The sequence below is a fragment of the Phyllobates terribilis genome, unplaced genomic scaffold (assembly GCF_046119375.1).
Source record: "Phyllobates terribilis strain yellow unplaced genomic scaffold, ASM4611937v1 Scaffold_9__5_contigs__length_417890890, whole genome shotgun sequence".
Classification (NCBI taxonomy): domain Eukaryota; kingdom Metazoa; phylum Chordata; class Amphibia; order Anura; family Dendrobatidae; genus Phyllobates; species Phyllobates terribilis.
This window is the reverse complement of record NW_027362769.1, coordinates 91,442,836-91,465,889: the sequence shown is the minus strand read 5'-3', so window position 1 is coordinate 91,465,889 and position 23,054 is coordinate 91,442,836. Positions and strand designations below refer to the sequence as shown.

Genomic DNA, 23,054 nt, shown 5'->3' with positions numbered 1-23,054 from the left:
GACGTGTAAGTGTTCTCTTTCTGAATAGTCTATACAGAATTGCCAGGAGTTTAAAAAATAAATTGAAATGCAAGGGATGCTCAGAGGAGTTCATCAATGAGTAGCTCGTTCCTTTGTTTACTAGAGTTACTGCAGAAATCAATACCGCTAACAGTCATCATTGCAGGAAAAATAATACTATCTTGGTATTGGGGGAAAAAAATCCTAATTGTATAAAGCATACCTAAAAAATAAGCAGACAAAAAAAAAACAAAAAAAAATGATTTTCAGTGTTTATTTTGGTCCGAAGGTACAGCAGACAATGCAAACAATGCGCCGCTCACATCTTACCAAAGCCGTGTTCATCAAATCAAGTCTCATTATATACAAATAGTAATAAAAATTGTAAGTGCACTTTTATACCCAGAGAGTGAGCCCATCTTTAGTTGTAATACTGCACATATTGGAGAATACCTGCTCCCGAGTGTAAGTCTATGGGGGATCTGGCCGATTATCCTCTATGTAAGTCGTGGCTCGGTGTGCTACAGTGGAATTCCGTCTCGGAATGCGGCTTCTTATATCATTCGTTTCTCACTTATATTGATTGTGTATAATTCCAGTGATTGTGGCGTGATTCACAGTTCTGATGGGAAGTCATTATTTCTAGTGCTAACAGAAAAAATTAAATTACTTTCATCCTGGATCAGAAAACCTCTGTATTTTGCCAATGCAAAACCCCTGAGATTCTTATTCTAAAAATGCACTCAGCTTCAGCAAACCATGTCATTCTTCCAAGGCTCAAAAGCAGTCTTGTTTGTTTCCTCCCTCCCGCACCAAGGGGGCGAGATCACAGCATGTACTGACAAATTGTACCCAGATACTACCACATCTAGGTCTCAATGTCTAAAAGACTGGCTACTAAGTGCATTAACTCTGCACACAGCCCAGCGCTAATACTGGACCACGGTTCACCTACGTTTGGCCACAGACTGAATTCATGCATGTGACTCAATAGCAGATTTATCCATCACCACCTTCTGCTCAGGAGTTGCTTGTGGCTTAGTTTGTTCGTTTTCTTCAATGTGCTCTTCTCGTTTGTATCTGATGATGACCCAGGTTGCGGCGACGAGGTACAGCACAGCCAAAATTGTGAAGTAGCCAAAATACACATAGAACTGGAAGATAAAAGCACAGCGTCAGACAGCAAAACAGCCCATATTATTGATAGCATAGACTCAAGTTTACATCCACATTTTTACACCAAGTTTCCACTGTTCTGATGCCAGAAGTGGGGCTGGCAGCCTATAAAACTAGTCATGATATTGGTAAAATGCTCCAATGTGATCAATAACTTTTACTGCAGGGTATTATTTTCAGGGGACAGGACCAGACAAAAATTATCAAATAAAGTTTAACTTTTTAAAAAGTAAAAAAAAAAAAAAAAAATGTAACCCATGAGCCTTGAACAAGCAATCATGTGATATTTTGCAATACTACTAGGCTCACCTCAATGGCAGACTTGGGGTCCTTATGTTAGGATCCCAGCAGCCAGTGCAACCCATTAGCAAACCGTTTGATTATGTCACAGGCCCCAATGGGCTGGCCACTAAACTTTTGGGGCCACTATTGACTGCAGCATATTAAAATTTAAAGATGTTTCCAACTTGTAGAAATTTTGTAAAAGCGGAAATTGTAAGATAACAAAAACATCACTACTCCCCTACTCTTTCCCCCGGCGATCGAGCAATCACCCTCCTGCAGGGCTCCAGGTCTGGCATCGGCATTGTAAGTAGGATGGCATGTGACCACTGCGGCCATTGATAATCGGCAGAGACCACCCACATGTCAACAAAGACTAGAAGCGCCGCAGGATGGGCAGAGCTGGATCTCCGGTGGAGAGAAGTAATCTCATCTACTACTGTGGAAAAAAATGTACCGTGTTAGCCAGTAGATAGAAAAATATTTAGATTTGAGAGTCCACAGTGGTTGATACATTTTAATGGCTAACTGAAAAGATGGTAACAAATTGCAAGCTTTCGAGACTACTCAGGTCTCATTATTTTATTATTTATTTATTTATATAGCGGCATTGATTCCATGGCGCTGTACATAAGAAGGGGTTACATACCAAATACAGATATCACTTACAGTAAACAAACTAACAATGATAGAACGGTACGGAGGGAAGAGGACCCTGCCCTTATGGGCTTACATTCTACGGGAATGTGGAAGGAGATAGTAGGTTAGGGGGGGTTGCAGTAGCTCCGGTGTTGAGGTGGCAGCAAGCAAGGTCATGGCAGGCTGAAAGCTTGTTTGAAGAGATGGGTTTTCAGGTTCCGTCTGAAGGATCCGAGTGTGGTGGATAACTGGATGTGTTGAGGCACAGAATTCCATAGAATGGGGGATATTCGGGAGAAGTCTTGGAGGCAATTGGGTGAGGAGGGAATAATTGTGGAGGGGAGAAGGAGGTCTTGGGAGGACCGGAGATTACGTAAGGGAATGTATCGGGAGATTAGTTCAGAGATGTATGGAGGAGAGAGGTTATGGATGGCTTCGTAGGTCATGGTTAGTGGTTTGAACATAGTCATCAGGCATAGTATAACACAAAATCTGAAGGGTCACATTTATGTACGACAGGACACAGAAATAATGCAATAGCTGAGACAAGTGACGAGAAGCAGAACTATTAGTATGGGAGAGGGATAAACATTTGTGGCCGTATATATTGGAACAGTTCATAGATAAGGATTGTGAAAGTTTTATTGCCCTGTGATTGAGGTCTGGTCCATGATTGTGATGCCCCCACAAAGGTCTGAGGAGCACATTCCTTAGTTGATATAGAAAGACATTAAGCCATGCGACACATTCATTCCTGCACTGAATGTGTCAAAGGTTGTCATTAGTTTGTATTCCCAGACTCTCCTGTCTCTCTGAGATTTGAAGTTACCTTTTAATACCAGTAATTTCATGTCCATGATGCTGTGATCAGGCATACAAAAATGTTTGGCCACAGGTAGATCTATTCATTTTTCATTTATTGCATAGCAATGAGAATTCATCCTAAGTTTTTGCCCTGTCTCCCCCAAATACAGAACCCCAGTTGGACATTTGGTACATATAATTAAGTACACCACATTAGATGTGATGCAGCTGAAAGTACCTGGGATCTTGAAGTCCTGATGTCCTATCCGTGGTCATTATAAATGGACAGGTTTTACACTTTTTCTGGTTGCAGGGAAAGGTTCCTGTAGCTGTTGGAGAGGACAGGGAGCTTCTGACAATGATGTTTCTTAGATTTGGGGGCTGCCTAAAACACAGAAGTGGGGGATCTGGAAACATGGAATGTAATTGAGCATCTTTTTGCTTATCAACTAAGGAATGTGCTCCTCAGAACTTGTGGGGGCATCACAACCATGGACTAGACCTCAATCACAGGACAATAAAACTTTCACACTCCTTATCTATGAACTGTTCCAATATTTACGGCCACAAATGTTTATCCCTCTCCCACAGGGCTGTGGAGTCGGAGTCGTGGAGTCGGGAGTTAGTTTGGGTTGGAGTTGGTAGAAATGTACCGACTCCGACTTTAAAAAAAAATTATTAATATTTCATAATTGAACTTTCATATGAATTTTATAAATGTTACTCAAATATATATGTTCTATCAAACTATGAACAACAGTGATAAGCAGTTCTGCTGGAGATAGAGACATTTCTTACTTCTTGTGTGTCACCGTTCTCCACTGCCCTTATCAAATCTTATACTTGGTTAACCTCATGCTGCCCCAACCCCCCTACTTACAATGTATGAAACTGAAAGTGAAAATGTGTTGCAAATTCTTAGTAGTAAAGCTCCTCCTCTAGACTAGATGTTTACTAGGTGTGCGTCTTCCAAGCATCTCACAGCTGCTACTCAGAAAAGGAAGACTGTAAGAAGTATTATCCTTTCAACAAACTTTGCATCAGTTAACTGTGAGTACATGAGGAATAACAGTATTACTGACCACTATATCAGTTGTACGACCTGGCAATAATTTTGTACAATTGTTTTTAGGAAAAACAATGGTCATTTGGATTGTGAATGCAGAATTAAAAACCTGAGAATGTCAAAGAAGCGTCACATTAAATAAGCTGTATTTGAACATTTCACCATCACTCAAGATAGAAAACATTATGTCTGTCAGTGTATGACAAATGATCCAGACGAAAACAAATGCTGTGAAGCCAAGATCAGTGCATATTCAGGCAAAGATAAAAATGCTCCTACCAGAGCTTCTAATCTAAAGAGACATTTACAGCTCTTTCATCCAGAAGTACTGAAAGCAGTGGATGAGAAAGACTGCATCCAAACCAATGAACCAGTGCCCAGCTCTTTGCAGCCATCAGTTGCAAGATATTTTGTCAGTGACAAAGTTACTGTGACAATGACAGTAGATACATTTAAAAAACAGATCATAGAGCTTGTTGTAAAGGATAGTGTGCCTATTTCATTATTTTCACGAGCAGCTTTTATGTGTCTGAATGGGGAAATGGCCCGCAAGCTTGGTGTTTCTCTGGAGAGAGAGAGTATTAGAAAATTAGTAATCGAAGAAGCTTTTAAACAAAAGGAAGAACTTAAAAAAACTCTCAAGGGACGCTTTCTGTTTCTTAAAATGGATGCCTGCACACGTGACAGAGTGAACTATTTTGCCATCAATGTGCGATTTGTTTGTGACAAAAATGAAATAGTTACCAAGACATTGGCAGTAAAAGACACCAAAGCTCATCACACCAGTGAGTTTCTCCAGGTCTTGGTGGAAAAGGTTCTGCAAGACTATGAACTTAAAAAAGAGCAAGTTCTTTCTGTCGTAACTGACAATGCTTCAAATATAAGTACTATTAAGCTAATGAATGAGAGTAATGATGGTGACCAGCAGCTAGAAGAACATTCTGGGTCCACAGACACAGAAATGTTTGAAATAGAGGAACACAGTATTGTAACTGAGGAGCAAACTGAAGTTGCTTCAGATGAACAGCAACATGATAGTTTAGATGATCTTGTTGAAACTGTGTCAATACGTTCATTCATCACATGCGCTGTGTTGTGCATATGCTACAGCTGGCTATAAGAGACAGTCTGCAAGAAGGACATGCTGCTGCACTGATTGGCAAGGTGAGAAAATTGGCTACTGTTGCCAGAACCCCTAAAGTTGACTCAATTTTGAAGAGAAGTGCTGGAAAAGGGGCAATTGTTGATCAAGCCACACGATGGGGCAGTACTTACTTAATGATTCAGCGCTTGGTTGAACTGAAAACCTTTCTTGTAGACATGGCTAACCCTCAACTGACGCTAAATGAAAGTCAGTGGAATCAGGTGACCGAGCTGGAAAAATTGCTAGATCACCCATTTACAGTGACTAAAAAATTACAAGCAGAGGACTTAACTCCAGGTATTTTCTTAAAGGAGTGGAAGAACCTGATGTTTCGCCTGTCCCAAAGAGGAGGGTTAATTGCAAGTGGCATTGCTACATCAATGAAACGGAGAGAGGAGCTACTATTACAAAATAACATTCTTTTGGCAGCTGTTTATGTAGACCCAATGCATCGGATTCTTCTAGATGATCAACAGCTAACTAAAGGAAAAGAAGCTCTGTTTGAAATAGCAGTAAGGATGAAAGGGTTGCAGAACAGTCAGGAGGAACAAGAAGAATTTGGTCGTCCTGCCACATCTTCACCCTCATCATCAACTGATGAAGAATTTAATTTCGAAAAATATTTGCATCACAAGGACCGTGCAAAGCGTTCCCACATAGAAGAAGAGTCATCCCCATCAAAGAACACAGCCAGTACATTTCAGCAGAATTTTTCATGTGCACTAAAAGAAATTGAGAAATTTGAGAATAACAGTGCAACAAGCGATTCCTCTGTATCCTGACATTGTCAGAGATGTTGCCCGAGTGGTTACTGCTTTGCCACCAACCCAAGTTAGTGTAGAGAGGTTGTTCTCTGCTCTCAAAATAATTAGATCAGATTTGAGGGCATCCATGAAGGAGGATCTGACAGAGGCAATACTTTTTCTGAGGACAAATTTATAGATTTCTTCTTATTAACTGCATAACAGTGTTTATTGCATATTTACTTACAAGAGTTAATAAAAGTTTATAAAAGTTATTTGCTATATTCTAATAAATATAGTTTTTGCTCTAAGTGGTCTGATTACTTATATGATGGTTAGAAACTGAATAAGCACGATGTTAATATTTTACAACAGTAAATTTATTGTTACGAATTGGCCATTTATGAAGGAGTCGGAGTCTGAGTCGGAGCCGGAGTCGGAACCTGATAAAATCCAGGAGTCGGAGTCGCAACTGTGGCTTACCGACTCCACAGCCCTCCTCTCCCATACTAATAGTTCTGCTCCACGTCACTGGTCTCAGCTATTGCATTATTTCTGTGCCCTGTCATACATAAATATGTGACCCTTCATATTTTGTGTTATACTATGCCTGATGAAGAGACCTGAGTAGTCTCGAAAGCTTGCAACTTGTTACCATCTTTTCAGTTAGCCATTAAAAGGTATCAACCACTGAGGACTCTCAAATCTAAATATTTTCTATTACTGTGGAGAAATTCTCATACATTACCTGAGGGTGCACAGAAAGAGCCAAGCCTCTCTTGTCAGAGATAATAATGGTTATGATGGTTTTCAATATCGTAGCAAAGAAAGTGTTAATTCCAAAAACCAGAGCACAAAGTTCTTTAGACATAGAGCTGGCAATCTGGAAACTGAAAAAGAAGTAAAACTTCTCTGTGATCATGTATAAGACATGCAGAAGATTTAAAGGAGTAGTACACTACTCGGACAACCCCTTCTCACTCCCTATGTTTTCTCTCAATAAATTAACACCACCTACACTTACCTCTGGTGCTGGCACTGTTCCAGCACGGTTGGCACATTATTATGTCACGCAATCACTGTGGCCAATCAGACTTGGCTTCACTCTCCTCTCCTTCGGACATAATAGACATCTGGAATAAGTGAGAGCAGAAGCAGCTCTCATTTCCTCTGCATATCTGAATTATCCAAAGCAGGGGAGAGTGAAGCCAATGCTAATTGGCCACAGGGATTCGCCTGACATAATAAGGTCTCACAAGCCCCAGGACCATTACAAAGCTGACATCAACCCCATAAACTATTACCCTGATTGCCACCGCACCAGGGCAATCGGAATGAGCAGGGGCGAAGTGCCAGAATTGGCGCATCTGTGATGCGCCAATTCAGGGGAGGCTGCAGCCTTTTATTTTTAAAATATAAAGCCGCAGCTGTCTGCTTTACCTTGGCTAATTATGAAAAATAGGGGGGACTCCATGTTATTTTTTTTTTTAATTTATTCATTAGGTTAAATTAAGCTAAACACCCTTTAGTGCTATATGAAAGGAACTAAAGGGTGCAAGTTTATTATATGTAGGGGGCTTGTGACATTAAATATCTACAGGATATCTAGCTATTCTATCCATTTATTCTATGTATCTATTTATATGTTTATATAAGATTGTTTTCTTACTTATGATCACAAAATGTAGTTTACATACAGTATTATTCTAGTACGTAAAACAGGATGTTAAAAACGCATTGCATACGGATAGCATACGCATGTCAAATGGATATCATAAGTATGCTAGGTGAGAAAAAAAAATGCACACTTGCATAGTACTCGCATGACATACAGATGCTAGGTGAGAAAAAAAAATGCACACTGACATGACATATGGAATGACATACACCTGACACTCGCCAACTTTTCTAGCTTAGAACCTCAGTGATTTTATATATGCAGATGTGAGCGAACACTAATCATTACAATCTAACTACAAGTTCCCATTACAGAAAACCCATATAAATTACTTACATGGCAATGGGAACCAAGAACTGGTATGAACTGCGGAAAAGGATATAAGCCACGTAGCACACCCAGATATTAGATGTTGTATTCATGAGCATAAGAAGACCCGCCTGGAAAGCGGTGACCACCCCAATAACCAATTCAGACCACAAACTCCAGCGGATCTTCACATACCCCGCAGCAAAAGAGGTCATCGCTCCTAAAGGCCAAGCAGAAATATAATTATTAGTACTCATATTGCAGGAGGCGTAGATATTCACAGTGCACATTGAAAGAATCAGTAAAATCAGACATCAGTAATAGTGCCAACTTCATAGAAGATACCGCAATATATTTTTGGTTGGACATATATAAAATCAACGCAAAATAATGTTTTGTGCTGAATAATGCAAATCTGAAAGGGAATGTCCCAACAACAAAAGTATATATTAATCAATAGATCTTGGGATATTAATAAGTTCCACAACTGGTTGTGTTAAAAAAATGTTCTTATGCTGTGTAATGGCTGTGTTCGACCATGCAGAGTTGCTCCAGTTCATGATCGGCACCATATCACAGCTCCTGGCCACGGGTGGAAGCAGAAGAAGTCACTTATGATAAATGAGTATACAGCAACGGCTCACAGCGGCCGTTTTTGGAGGTAACACATTTCCCTTCCCTGTTTTATCACAGGAGAGAGTGTTTCTGCCATGTCTCCAGCTCTCTAAGCTCATCGTAAATTAAGTCAGTAACACAAGAACTTCAGCTGCAACTGAGCTTATAAGTCACGGACTTGATTTATGATGAGCTCAGAGTGCTGGAGACACAGCAGAATGAGTCACTCCTATGATAAAACAGGCAGGGAAATGTGTTGCTTCAGAAAGCATTTGCGGTCCCCTACTGATTATTCTGTATACTCACTTATCAGAAGTCACTTATGATTCACCCTCTGGTCAAGAGCTATGGTATGTGCCGATCATGAACTGGAGCAGCTCTGCATGGTTGGACACAGCCATTACACAGGACATAGCAGGGGCACATTTATAAGATTATCTTAGCACAGGAACACATTTTTTTAACACATCCAATTGTAGAATTAAATATTATTCCAAGATCTATTAATCAAATGTACTTTGTTCGTGGGAAAACGCCTTTAAATTATGTTGTAGGGCCAACATTCTGTACCGATATCTACCATTCATTTTCTGATACAAAGTTCAAAATCCCACATGTGCTCATAAAGCAGAGGTTATATACTGGCGTTCTGTAGATGCAGTACCCTACTGTTCAGTACAGGAGAGATCAGAGCTGGCATTAAGCTGCACCGCCACGCAGCTTCCACCCTTACTCTGGTCAGCCAGCTGCAGCGGAGCTGTGTGGAAAGAATGCTCCTCTTCTGCAGCACCACGCAATGGCAGTGCTCCAGTGATTGACCGACTACTGCCACTAACTGAATAAAAATTCAGCAAGGGAGAGAAGGATGAAGGAAGGAGGCATGGGAGATCATTAAATAGAATTTTTCCATATTCAAAACTGTGTCAGATTGGTGGAAGTTCATGAGAAAGAGAGTCCATGATTTCCCTGTGGAATATAACCAGTGTGCACGTATGACCACCAATATATTCCAAGTCTAGGGGACTTCCAAAAATATTTGGGTACAATGCTCGAGCTAGCCAAAAGGCAGTGAACAGAGCAGCGGTCCCACATGAGCACTTCTGGTCCATTCACACAGGGCGCCTGGGGACCCCAGCCCTTGTAAACAGTGGGGGCCAAGCCTTTAGAACCCCCACCGATCACAAGAGCTGCAGATGGATGATTATTTTGAAACTAGGAAAACCCCCATTAAAAGACATGTGCACAAGCATGGCCCAATGCCCCCCACTCCACATTAGGCCCTTCATGGCCAAGCACATAAGATCTTGATGCAGATCAGGAGTTGTAGTGTGGCAGCGCATACAAGGTCCCATGTATAGGTCAGGATTGATCCCTCTAACAGTTGGCTGCCCGGTACATGACAGCTATGAAATAGAGCCACTTCATACAAAAACTATATGAGCTGAAGGTTTTTATTTTCTGTTAGTCTCTTCATTCAACAAGAATGAAATCCTAATAATTCTTTTCAATCACTGCTAGGAAAGATCTCATACATAACCTCTGTGGGGGCCGCAGAAGCGTCAGCTCTATGGGGGAGCGGAGGCCGCAGGGAGAAGCGTCAGCTCTATGGGGGAGCGGAGGCCGCAGGGAGAAGCGTCAGCTCTATGGGGGAGCGGAGGCCGCAGGGAGAAGCGTCAGCTCTATGGGGGAGCGGAGGCCGCAGGGAGAAGCGTCAGCTCTATGGGGGAGCGGAGGCCGCAGGGAGAAGCGTCAGCTCTATGGGGGAGCGGAGGCCGCAGGGAGAAGCGTCAGCTCTATGGGGGAGCGGAGGCCGCAGGGAGAAGCGTCAGCTCTATCGGGGAGCGGAGGCCGAAGGGAGAAGCGTCAGCTCTATGGGGGAGCGGAGGCCGCAGGGAGAAGCGTCAGCTCTATGGGGGAGCGGAGGCCGCAGGGAGACGCGTCAGCTCTATGGGGGAGCGGAGGCCGCAGGGAGAAGCGTCAGCTCTATGGGGGAGCGGAGGCCGCAGGGAGAAGCGTCAGCTCTATGGGGGAGCGGAGGCCGCAGGGAGAAGCGTCAGCTCTATGGGGGAGCGGAGGCCGCAGGGAGAAGCGTCAGCTCTATGGGGGAGCGGAGGCCGCAGGGAGAAGCGTCAGCTCTATGGGGGAGCGGAGGCCGCAGGGAGAAGCGTCAGCTCTATGGGGGAGTGGAGACTGAAGGGAGACGCGTCAGCTATGGGGGAGCGGAGACTGCAGGGAGACGCATCAGCTATGGGGGAGCGGAGACTGCAGGGAGACGCATCAGCTATGGGGGAGCGGAGACTGCAGGGAGAAGCGTCAGCTCTATGGGAATAAAGTCAGGAAACCATATGCATTAGATTGGCATCTTTATATCCTTCCCACCGTAGCCAGTTTTTAATTTTTGAGGTTTATTTTTTTCCATTGTTACATTTTTTAGCACTTTCATCGCATTTTAATTTTTTTGTGGAGGTGTTGCAACCAAAACACAATAATTCGGCCATTTTTTTTTTTTTGTACTTCATGACGTTTAGTGTACGGGTTAAACCATTTTATATTTCTATAGATATGACTTTTGTGGATGCGGCAAAACCAAATAGGTTAATCCACTACTTGGATAAGCCCTTTTCAATTGTTCGATATCTAAAATAATAACACCTACACTCTTCCGATGCCAGCGCTTTTCCAGCGAGATCGGCGCTGGGTCTCCTGGGGCTTGTGTGACGTTATGTTACGCCAGCCCTGCAGCCAATCAGCGACCACTAATTCGCAGCTTCCCGCTCACTTCCTTCAGACGAAACGAACATCTGTGAGAAGTGAGAACATGCTGCTGCTTTCTGACTTCCTCCATATGTCATTTACGTCCAAAGGAAGTGAGAATGAAGTTGCTCATTAGCGGGCACTGATTAGCCGCAGGGCCCATGTGACATAACGTCATGTGAGCCCCGGGAAGTCCAGGCACTGACAATGCTGGATAAACGCTGACACGAGAGGTGAGTACATGATCCAAGTAGTGGAAAACACTTAATAACTCGATCATCTGATCACTTGCTGTATATTCTGTGATACAACTGTATTGCTGAACACAATTAAAATGACAGTCTCCCATGAAGCCCCGCCACAGGCTGTAAGAGCACCGACATAGCAACCATGGGGCCTTCCCCAGGACCGCACAAATTTTTTGAGGCTGTCAAAAATAATTAATTTTCTAGTGGAAACCACATAAGAAAATGCTCCTTCTTTGGGGAGTTTTTTTCACAGAGTTTATTAAAGTGTTTATGTAGAAATTGTTTTTATTGAACTATTTTTTTTTGTAGCCTTTTGATTGGACAGTGACTAGTTTTAATCGTTTCCCATCAGGAGGTACTTCAAAGAAATTACATCCACTCTCTTTTCTTCTTTCAAGCGTTATCCAAATGCAGAAGAAAAATGCTCAAAAGACTCAATATAGAAATGAATATGAAGAGACTTGCAAGCGTTTTTTTGAGTGATTTTTCAGATGTTTTAAATGGATGGAAAAAATAAAATAAAAACATGGTTTATGAATTATCTGTCTTCAGAATGGGAAAACCCATCGCTTGACCGTTACACGCAGAAGAGAACATGGCTACATTGACTTACCATTACATTTTATGATATTGGTGCAAAAAGACAGAAAGTTCAATACATTTTCTTTAGGAATCTTACCAAGAAGTGTAGATGCGGCATCAACACCGCCATTGTACACCCTGCGGTTGTCTCTGGCGGGATAGATCTCATTCCACAGGATCTGCACGTAGTACAGCATAAGGTAATACCCGGCAGAATTAAAGATCCACCACAGCGACCAGATCCGTAGTCTGGGGTGACGTACAGTTCCTTTCAGTTCTAGGACCATGCGGACAAACACAGAGTCTTTCCACCGGCTGCACAAACCCCCAACTTTGGCTTCGGGATTCATCTTTTGTAGCTCAGACTGGTGAATCCCATTTTCTTGCTTAGAGATGCTTTTATTGAAGAAAAGACTCTTCTTGGGACGTCTCAGGAAGAGAGTGAGGATCAGGCCAACCAACATGAAGCCAAGCGAGATATAATTAAGAGTCAGAAAAGGGACCCCAGCCACAGTGATGCATATCTGTCCTAACACTGAGCTGAGGAAGACCCCCATCAGTACAGAGGATCGGGAGTAGCCGGCCGCCCTCTGATACTTGGCAGGAGAAACCAGTGAAAAAATGTATGAAGAATAGGCAACTCGGGCAGCCATGGTGATACCATAGAAAAACTCCATGAACTGCATTGCAATGACATCTGTGCCGAAGATGAGCAGTAACCAGACAGAGATGTGACTGAGGCTCTGGAGGATCAGCACCGGTTTATAACGCAGGTAATCCGTCAGGAGAAAAACCGGCACCAGCACCGCCATGTATGAGTAGCTCAGCACCGGAGTAATTTCATTGGTGACCTACAAAAGAAACGAGAGAAGAAAAAGGTAAAAATTTTACAAAATGTGGGGGTCCCATACTCTTCCCTGCACGGCTGAATAGAATGGTGGTTCAGCGCTTTGCCCAAGTGTCTCAATCAGTCTCATAGTGAATATAACAGGATGGTGCATGACCGACCACCGCCGAATCAAAAGCCTCCTCACTACATTCATGTAGTAGGAACAGAGGCTTCTAGTGATCGGTGGGGTCGCGACAGTGACAGTCTCAGCACTCACTTATTAGCTATCCTATGGATAGATGATAAATAGCCAATGGATGAATGCCCCTTTGAGTATGCAGATATTTAAAAAAAAAATCTGTGCTTCTCGCTAAAGCTTACCAACATTACCCAATTTATGCTTTCATTGATTTAATAGGCTAACCGGGACTTTAGCATTGTTGACCTATCCCTTAGGATAGGTGATCAGTGTCTGATCAATGAGAATGAGAAGGAAAAAAACAAGAATAGCCTCTTTACAGGAACTGACCACCTTTAGCTTATTTGTTTATGTGCACTGACCCTTGACCCCATGATGTCATTGTGTGACTCTTTCCCCTCCTTTTTGGTCCCTTTAAACCCTGTCTGTTGTACTATTAACATATATGCCTGGGCCTGAGGAAGATATTTGTCCAATGTTGAAACGCGTAGCCCCATTTTTTAAAATAGATTCTTATGTAGATATTACCTGCCGTTTTGTCTAATTCAACTGCACTTTTATCACCCCCTTCATTGGCAGCGTCTGGTGTACAGTGTCAGCAAGCTTCCAATCAGTGGTGGGGGCACGGTTACACTGATTAGCTGGACTGGCTTGCACAGGACATCTTGTCCTCTGGTGATAAACTCCTGCTGATAAAACACTCATTGTATTATAACTACAGCACACAGCTTAATAAGTGACACATCCCTGGAATCAGGTTCTCTTGCCTCTACATGATGCTGTTTTCAGACTAAATAGCAAAAACCTGCTGACAGATTGTTTTTAAAAGAACACTACATATTCAGAAGACGGCTTCCGGTCATGCGTAGTGTGCTTCTGAACTCGGGAAGCGTACACCCAGATGCAGAGACGCAGTGATGCTGCCGAAATGTGCAGCGCGCGTGAGCGAGACCTTATACAGGACTGGTTAGGCAAGGAATTTACTCCTAAATAGGAGAATGCTGCTGGGTTGGAGGACGTAGGGGACCTGACAGGTTCCCTTTAAAAGTCCAAAGTCTGCAGCTCCTGTGCCATGACACAATCTCCTTTACTACTATCTCAGAGCTTAGCCAGGTCTTAGGAACAGGATATAACAGAAAAAAACCTACCAGCTTAAAGAGCTGAAGTTATCATAAAGACACTAATGTGTTTGTAAGTGTGATCGGCCATAACACATCAGCTGTCACCGGGGCACTGGAGCAGAGGCGCTCTCAGTGTTGGACACATTACTTCAAGCACTGATACTTGTGAAATAAATAATCAAAAAAGAAAAAAAAAAACATTTAAACATTTTCTAGCCTCCACGTGACTCCTATTCAGCGCCCCCATCTGGTCTTCTTTTCATGTGAAAACATTTTTGTTTAAAAGGAGCTCTCATGGATGTATTTTTTTTTAATCCAAAGGATTGCTGTGGTAGAAAATAAAGCATACTATTAGTTTAAAAAGCCTCGGGATAGAAAACATTAATCAAGTTCAAATGCAAAATTGTGTATTCGGAGCAGTGTGGGTGCGGACCACAGAGCCCAGAGCATGATCCCATAGTTTTGTCAGCTAATAGCTGTTAATCAATGGAGCAGGGAATGGAGGTAGCCAGCAAAACTGTGGAAGTAGGGTGCTCTGGGCACTTTATCTGCATACGAAAGAAAAGGGCCCAGGCGGGAGTAACGGCGTGGGGGCCCAGACGAGCGATCGGCCAAACAATTGTACTGCCAGCTTTAGTGCAGAGTCCATTACAGGGCCCTGAGCTTCCTTTTTTACAGATTTTAGAGCTGACAGACTTCCTATAAACCGGACCCCTTATCCTTCTTTAATGCCTGTGGCCACATCTATTTTCGTCCAGCCACTTTTCAGTTGTGTGTCCAACTAATGTGACTTGGGACTCCCTAAAACATTGGCAGCGCCTCTCTCAGAGGGAACAAAGGAGCACTTGGCTGAGCGAGTGCTCCTGTGTATAGGGGAGTCGGGGGAGATAGCTGTCGGCTGAACAATTATTTGTCTCACACCTATATAATGTGTATGGCCAGCTTTAAGGGGTTGTCTCAAGTTCTTAAATGGGTAAAATTGCAAAGTGCTACTAAACAAGCAATGTTGCAAATTCCCTCTTAATAAAAATCTCAACAATGGAGGAAATTTTAATTTTATAGTGTATTATCTCGTTGCCAAGGTTTCCGGCCACCCTGCAGTCTCAGAATGGTCGGTTACCTAGGTAAGGAGTGTGCAACTCTTGCAGACACTATGCTTTACAGCCTGCTGGTGGCGCTCTGAAGCTGACTGGATCTGACCAGCCTCAGTCTCCCAACGCCCCAGAGACGATGCCGTTTCTCCTAGCAGCCTGGGAGACCTATCGATTCGGACCAGTGGTGCAACCTTGTCGCTGGTCCGAACTGTCAATCTTCAAGAATGCACAGCCCCACCGGCAATCAGGAATATGGGAGGCAAAGGAGCGGTACGCTCCTGAAGAAACTGGAGAAAAATCCTTTAAGTCTCTAGACAGGTTAGTTGTCAAGTCCTGAAGGAGAGTGAACCCTAAATACCTCTAACCCCATGGGTTTTCAGGAATAGGAGAGAAGACCATTTCCAGAATTACACTCTGAAAACAAGATACCCTTTTTCCTTAAAGGAATATTTTTCTTGGACCCAACCTTATTTTTCTCAGCTAACAGGTTCCCTTTAACAGCAGGCTAGCGCAGAGTCTTACACTCATAATCTTGTGGCCACATGACTGTCGTCTGGGCTGAGGACTGGACAAAGGTTCCAGTTCACATGCTTGCACAGCAGTTTGCTGCTTAGTACATTCCTCAATAAGTAAAGTGTGACAATCCCTGTGCACGTTTCTGAGACATTTTATTACAGTAGAAAACTGATGAATCATTGTGCATTATGAAGCCCAGGACAAGTGACCACAATCAGATGTGAGCCTCCCCATAGTGTCTGTATTATCAGCTACAAAAGGATTAGGGGCTTCCATATAACCGGGGTCCCGACCAAAGCTTTATTTTCTTGGAACAATATTTAGCTAGGCTTGCTGATAAACCACACTATGTAACGGGATGTAATGCAGCCCTGGATACACCCATCAATGCAAAATACAATAGTAAAGGGGACGTCCAGGACTTCTCCCTTACTCATTTATGTTCCATGGCTTATGCAGTCCCCACAAGCTACTAGACCCCAAATAAGTTTTTATTCTTCCATATAATGATGCCCCACATGGCATGGCTGCTCCCTTCACCAGATCTACAAGATGAAATGCGCAAGTATCAGGAAACATGGCGTAAGCCTGGCCTGAACAGTAACAAAAGCGTGACGTCAACCCAGCCTAATAAAGTTGGACTTGGGTGAGAAAAACTCGAGAAATGTTCCAGTTACTTGGGATAAAATCCAAAGTTAATTTAGTTCATATAAAAAAATTGAAAAAGCTCCTAAAATAAGACCAAAATGAGAAGGCTAAGGCAACGCGTTTCAACCGCAATCCTGCGATCATTATCTGAGGCTCAGATAAATATCACGATTGAAAAGCGTTGCCTTCTCATTTGGGTGCTACTTTTGGGGCTTTTTCGACTTTTTATATGGACTAAATACATTTTGGATTTTATCCCAAGGAGCTGGAACATATCTGGAGTTTTTTCAGTGTCTGCCCACGTCTCATCAGGACGGAGTTCCTGCCGTAATTGTTGGTAGACTGGCTTTATTTCCCTTTTTCTTCTCTGACTTAGAGGTGACCTAAGAGGCCAAATTTAAAAGGATTGTGCCAAGATCTGAAGTTACCCCCTATTAGATGGGGTAAAACTGACTGATCAATGGGGTTTGACTGCTGGGATCCTGAAAATGGGAACCTGAATGGAGCGCAGATCAATCAGTCAAACACCATTCAAAAAAGTTACTCATCATATAGCCAATGTATAGACTGTATACCTGCTCTTTGGTAAAATTCCTTTCAGGGCTGAGTAGGAATGGCGTTATGAAGCTTTCTCCTGGGCGAAGCTGAGTCATAAAGCCATAAAAGCACAGGTAAAACAGCAGAAACTTCCACCCTTTCGGCTCCTCGGTAGGCGCTGGTGGGCTCTCAGACGGAGACTGCGCTTCTTCCACAGGAGGCTCGTGTTCCTCTTCATTTGGAGGTTCAAGTTTCTCATCCTTTTCAAAATCTGGATCCATTTTGATGTTATACCCTGTGGGTTGACAAATATTAATTAGACTTTATATTTACTGTAAACTTAAATTATTAATTGTTCCAATTAAACCAAAATTTACCAAAGTGGTTTTCCAAGGACACACTATTGATGACCTTTCCTGCACTATGGTACTCGGCAGTGGCCACTACACAATGAATGAAGCCGCCAGTGCAGTGCAATGTGGTTCTGTAACCTACAGCAATTTACCCATCTTGAGACTGTATGAGTCTCAGGATGGTGCTTTATAGCTGGGGTGGGCAGGCACTGAAGCAGTCGTGGACAGATACAGTGCTCTCTGGCTTCTTTACCAGAGTGTATCGTGGGAAATGTAGTCCAGAGGCACAGAGGGAGAGTTGGCAGGAGGCTGTAATGTTAACAGAAATAAACCACAAGAATGGCTGGAGGGGAGCTGAACAACAAAAAATGAAAAAAAAAAAAAACAGGGGGATTTTGGGACTCATTACGAGACAGAAATATAGAAAAAAAGCCTATTTATTTTGTGCTTGGAAAACCCTTTAACAAAAGAATTGCATTTGTCATTTTAAAGCTGGGGTCGCTCTGGGGGTATTAAGCAATTGCTACTACTTCTCTTACCTGGAAGCAATTTTGGTTTAGGGAAGATTACCTATTCATTTATAGTTACTATAACATACAGTAAGTCCCAGTACAGGGCGACCGGGCTGTGATCTAGTGACACAGTGACTTGTGTGAGTGATATGACCTCTCGCCCAATTTCTCATTTTAGCACAATGGTAGAATGTGTAAAACAAGACAGGAAGTACAAAGGCTTTGTTAATATTATATGGCTTCTTCCTCACATGTGCCTAACCCTCTAAGCGTATGTCCACAAGGGATGGAAATATCTGCATTTATAGCATGATTTGATTTTTATGCAGCATTCACACCTGTACGTGGATAGGGATGAAATAGAGAGTGTGAATTTTAACATCCACATTACAGGTCAATTATTTTTTTTTGTGTGGAAAAATTGTGCAGCAACTGGATGAGATGGATCCACCTGACTGGCACTATAATCCTCTGGGGATTTTCCATGTGGATTTGCATTATTCCCATCATGAGTGGCCTTAGCCCGACACTTCCTTTGTGACCGCAGATTACCCCAATACCATTCCATTCCCCCCATGTCAGATGTACCGAAATCCAGGTGGTGGAAATATGCAGAGTCAGGAAACCTTGTGTCAGGGCTGACAATCTAATGTGTGTCGCAACCTCGTCTGACATATTATGTCGGGGGATATAAGGATTGGGAGGTTGGACTTCAATGGCCAATCATAAGCATCTGCCATAGGAGTCTGACAGTGGCTCTTACATACAGAACACAGGAGCAACCGGCTGAGTGATCCTGCAATTGGGGAGTCAGGAGAGAAGCTGTCGGTAAAAAGATGGTTCGGTCAAAAGCTACTGAGGGTATACGGGTGACTCCTTCACAAACAGAAGAGGAGCTCGGAAGAACAGAGAAGTCAAAAATAAAAAACTTAGTGGTTAAAATAAAATGTCAGGAAGATCGGACAGGTCAGATTTTTACTGGCATGCGCTTTTTTCTTTTTACTCTTTAGGAAATAAGCATGAGCAGAGGTGTCCGGCAGCTGCTTATCTAAGCTCATCACGGCGCTCTGATAACGATAATAGTAGGGCAGACACCACTTATCTGAAGCTTTGAATTTAAAGGGGTTGTCCAACTTTGAGAACATTGTATTTCTACTTAAATGCATGTGTTTGGGGCTATATATATATATATTATATATATATATATATATATATATAATTTCTTGCTATTTGGTTTCATTAAAACTTTGCACTGTTTGCCTTCTATTGCTGGCTGCAGAATGAATGAGTCGTCAGAGAATTCCTTAGTGAGTTTGTAGCCATGTCTTTTTTTGAGCTCCTCTCCGCTGATTTATGATCTCATGAAAGTAGAATTTACAGGTAAACAAAGAGCCTGGAAAAGCCAAATGGTGCAACGTTTACAATGGAGCCCAAATGAAAAAATTCTATATTATTTTTTTTTAGCTTTAGATACATCCATTTAAAAAAAGATAAAGTTCATGAGGGTGAACAACGCCTTTAAGTGACTTTGGTCACAACACAGGTCATGTGGCCAAAGATGGCTGCATGCCGCGGCAGCATCGCAGTGTGATGCAGGCGAATGGCATCATATTGTGACCCGCAAAATATTGCAAGAAGCGAATCACCTGCAGTCAGAACCAGTTGGGGTTTTTTTACAACATTCTGGATGCGGTCGCGGTACCTTGCGGGTCACAACATGGCCTCATTCACCTGCAGCATACAGCGACCTGGCCATGCCCGCCAGCATTTGTGGAGAGTCCCCGTGTCACCCACCCGGCTGTGATGACTGGTGGCCGACTCCTGGCAGATGCCACATCGCTGCCCTGTAGACTGGCATGGACGCCACCATCCATATCGGTGGTGCCCTCTTACCCTAGGGCACACAATGTCCTCCTGGGGTCAGTACCTAGGTGGCACAGAGCTACTGTACAGACCGTCCCCATGTGCCCTCAGCCATACACATGGCACAGGTGACCCTCGGCATCCACATAACAGCAGCACGTGAGGGTAGTGCCCGGCGCCCTGCCACGTGCTCCCCGTACCCTGCCGCCATCACTTACACACATCACCTACCTGTGCGCGGCCGCCCGTCCTGCCAGTGCCGCTCAGTCACCGCATGTAGCCTCCGTCCCTGTCACTCACGTCTCCCACACTCACAGGCAAGTCCGCAGCACATTGTAACTACATTACCCGGCATCCCACACAAGACTACAACTCCCACAATACATCGCAACCAAGCAAAACAATACGTCATCGGAGCGCCGCAGCGCCATCTAGCGGCTCAGCGGGATGTTCACGTGCTGCGTTCTTCTGCTAGCCAGTGTGCAGTCAGTGGTGCGGAGCCGCAGCCGCCACAAGAGCTGCAATAATGACACCGACATCTATATATATGTAAAATAAATCGCTCAAGGATTATTCCCTCCATTTTTCAACTGTATCTGTGTCCTGAGTCAAGTGGTTATTGCTGGGGCAGCGGCTACATGCCTTGTGTCTTTGGTGCTAAGAGGAGCCCTGTACAGGACTTGTGCCAGGGCCATGCCCAAGAGTGACACACAGGCACTATGCACTTACATACCAGTGGTAACTAGAGACTGATGGACCCCAGTGCAGAATATGGACCTGGGCCCTACCTGCATGTTGGCCAGAGGTATGGACTCTTGTAGGGTTCTAGGTCCTATAAAGACATATATGTTCACCTGCCAATTAATAACGTCCGCATTGTGGCCCCTTCCAGGAATAATGTCCCCATCCTTTAATAATACTGTCCTCCATCTTGACCAATTCCAAAAATAATGTCCCTCAGCCTGGCCCCCTATGTAGTACTGTCCCCTGTCCTGGCCTCTTCCTGTAATAATGGCCCCTCCCAGTACTAATGCCCCTCTTGCAGGGCCCCATGCTATAACAACGTCCCCCATCCTGGGCTCCTTCCTGGTATAATGTTCCCCATCATGTAATAATGTCCTGGGCAACTTTCAGTAATGTCCCCTGTCCTTGTCCCCTTGCTAGTATAATATCCCCATCCTGGCCCCTTCCTGGTATAATACTGTCCCCCATTTTGACCCCTTCCAATAATAATGTCTCTCAGCCTGGCCCCCCATGTAGTACTGTCCCCTGTCCTGGCCTCTTCCTGTAATAATGGCCCCTCCCAGTACTAATGCCCCTCTTGCAGGGCCCCATGCTATAACAACGTCCCCCATCCTGGGCTCCTTCCTGGCATAATGTTCCCCATCATGTAATAATGTCCTGGGCCAGTTGCAGTAATGTCTCCTGTCCTTATCCCCTTCCTGGTATAATATCCTCATCCTGGGCCCTTCCTGGTATAATGTCCCCATCCTGGCCCCTTCCTGGTATAATACTGTCCCCCATTTTGACCCCTTCCAATAATAATGTCCCTCAGCCTGCCCCCCCCATGTAGTACTGTCCCCTGTCCTGGCCTCTTCCTGTAATAATGGCCCCTCCCAGTACTAATGCCCCTCTTGTAGGGCCCCATGCTATAACAACGTCCCCCATCCTGGGCTCCTTCCTGGTATAATGTTCGCCATCATATAATAATGTCCTGGGCAAGTTGCAGTAATGTCCCCTGTCCTGATCCCCTTCCTGGTATAATATCCCCATCCTGGGCCCTTCCTGGTATAATGTCCCCATCCTGGCCCCTTCCTGATATAATACTGTCCCCCATTTTGACCCCTTCCTATAACAAGCCTGGACAACCCCTTTGAAATAGGTCCACCACCTTCTTACAAAAATTAAGATCTAATGCCACATGTTCTGAACTTTTAAGGACTGTAATAATCTTTACTGTTTCCGTTGTTGCCATTGATCCTGTTGTGGCAGTGATATCACCTAGTTGCTTAGTTTGCCTTTTTAGAATGCAATTACTGTGTAGGTCATGTGATGCGTTTTTAGCTTTACCCTACTTCTTATCTCCAGCCATATGCCTGCCATAGTTATGCACTGAAATGTCTGTTACATTATGGTAATATGCACTTCTCAAAGCAAAGAAACCCGTAAATCTCACTTCCAAAAAATAGGAATTTTTACTGTGGAAGCCGGGACCAACCACAGTTATTTTAAGCTGATCGGTGCTGGTGCCGGGCATCTGACCACAACCAATCCCATATTAATGACCCATCTTATATTAAAGAATTAGGAAGGTAAGTAGAGTAATTGTCTATGGCCACCACAAGTAAAGCCATTCCCTTTTTTAGCGGTTGTCTTGCTTGTTCCTCTCCACTACCCCTGTGTTCACATTTACACTATAGCAATTGTGAAATTGATACATAATCTCTTGTGTTTTGTAACAGGACAGATTGATATTTGCAACATGAGATTATACTCTGATGCTTAAAGAGTCCCATCCCCAATCTGGGGCTGATCTTTATAATTAAGAGAAAAGCGATCAGCCTCAGACTGGTGATTTTTCAAAATAACACTCACTAGCAAAAGAGGCCAGAAGGGTCAATAATGTCTCCACTGAAGGACCTGATTTTCTAGCAAAAGTCAGCATCAAACTCACGCTTTCACTGCGAGAGGGGCTGCGGATGGTTGTAAGACCCTGCTCTGCATGCCAGGATCCCACAACCCGGAAGTTTAAACCTGATTGTTGCTAAACATTAATTTTTTTTATGATGCCGTTAGGGATAATTGCCTCCAATTTTTTTAATAGATGTAAATCACTAAAATTAACAATCTGCAGCTGCCCATAGATTTCTCAAATAAAAAAGGGCAGCCCAAGCCTGGTGATAGACATTCCTTAAATGTCACTTTGAGCATTGTATATACTAATGTTTATTACTATTATTGTGTGGTGCTGTATCTAAGTCACTGAATGAGTGATATGAGTGAGTGAAAACTCATAAGAGAAATGCCCCAGGTCAGTGATGTGCTGGTAGGATGCCTCTGGTAGCAGGATAGATGGTCTGAAGTTCCACTCATGAGCGAGGGTTGTGCTGTTACACTAAGCTGCTGATGGCACAGATGGTACAATCAAGTTAGCACCATAACTGCATAACCATCTCCTGGAAACATATCAGAGAGCATAAAAATATCCTGTATCCCGCTTGTGGTAGCCCGACACACACAGGGCCGGACTGGGTCAAAAAAGCAGCCCTGCCACACAAACCCCCAGCCCACATACTATAAGGGTATGTGCACACAGTCGGTATTGGCAGCGCTTTGAATGAC

At 43.6% G+C, this 23,054-nt stretch overlaps 1 protein-coding gene across 1 annotated transcript; it reads right to left on the bottom strand.

The window, feature by feature from the left end:
- Nucleotides 1–260: 260 nt before the first annotated feature.
- SLC19A1 (solute carrier family 19 member 1) lies at nucleotides 261–20,122 on the bottom strand. Its single transcript, XM_073645645.1, has 6 exons — nucleotides 19,944–20,122; nucleotides 17,023–17,279; nucleotides 12,138–12,891; nucleotides 7,869–8,061; nucleotides 6,603–6,744; nucleotides 261–1,154 (listed from the first exon to the last, which is right to left on the bottom strand). Exons 2-6 carry the CDS (start codon nucleotides 17,263–17,265, stop codon nucleotides 975–977), a joined length of 1,512 nt encoding a protein of 503 aa, XP_073501746.1. The 5' UTR covers nucleotides 17,266–17,279; nucleotides 19,944–20,122; the 3' UTR covers nucleotides 261–974.
- Between the last annotated feature and the right edge of the window lie 2,932 nt (nucleotides 20,123–23,054).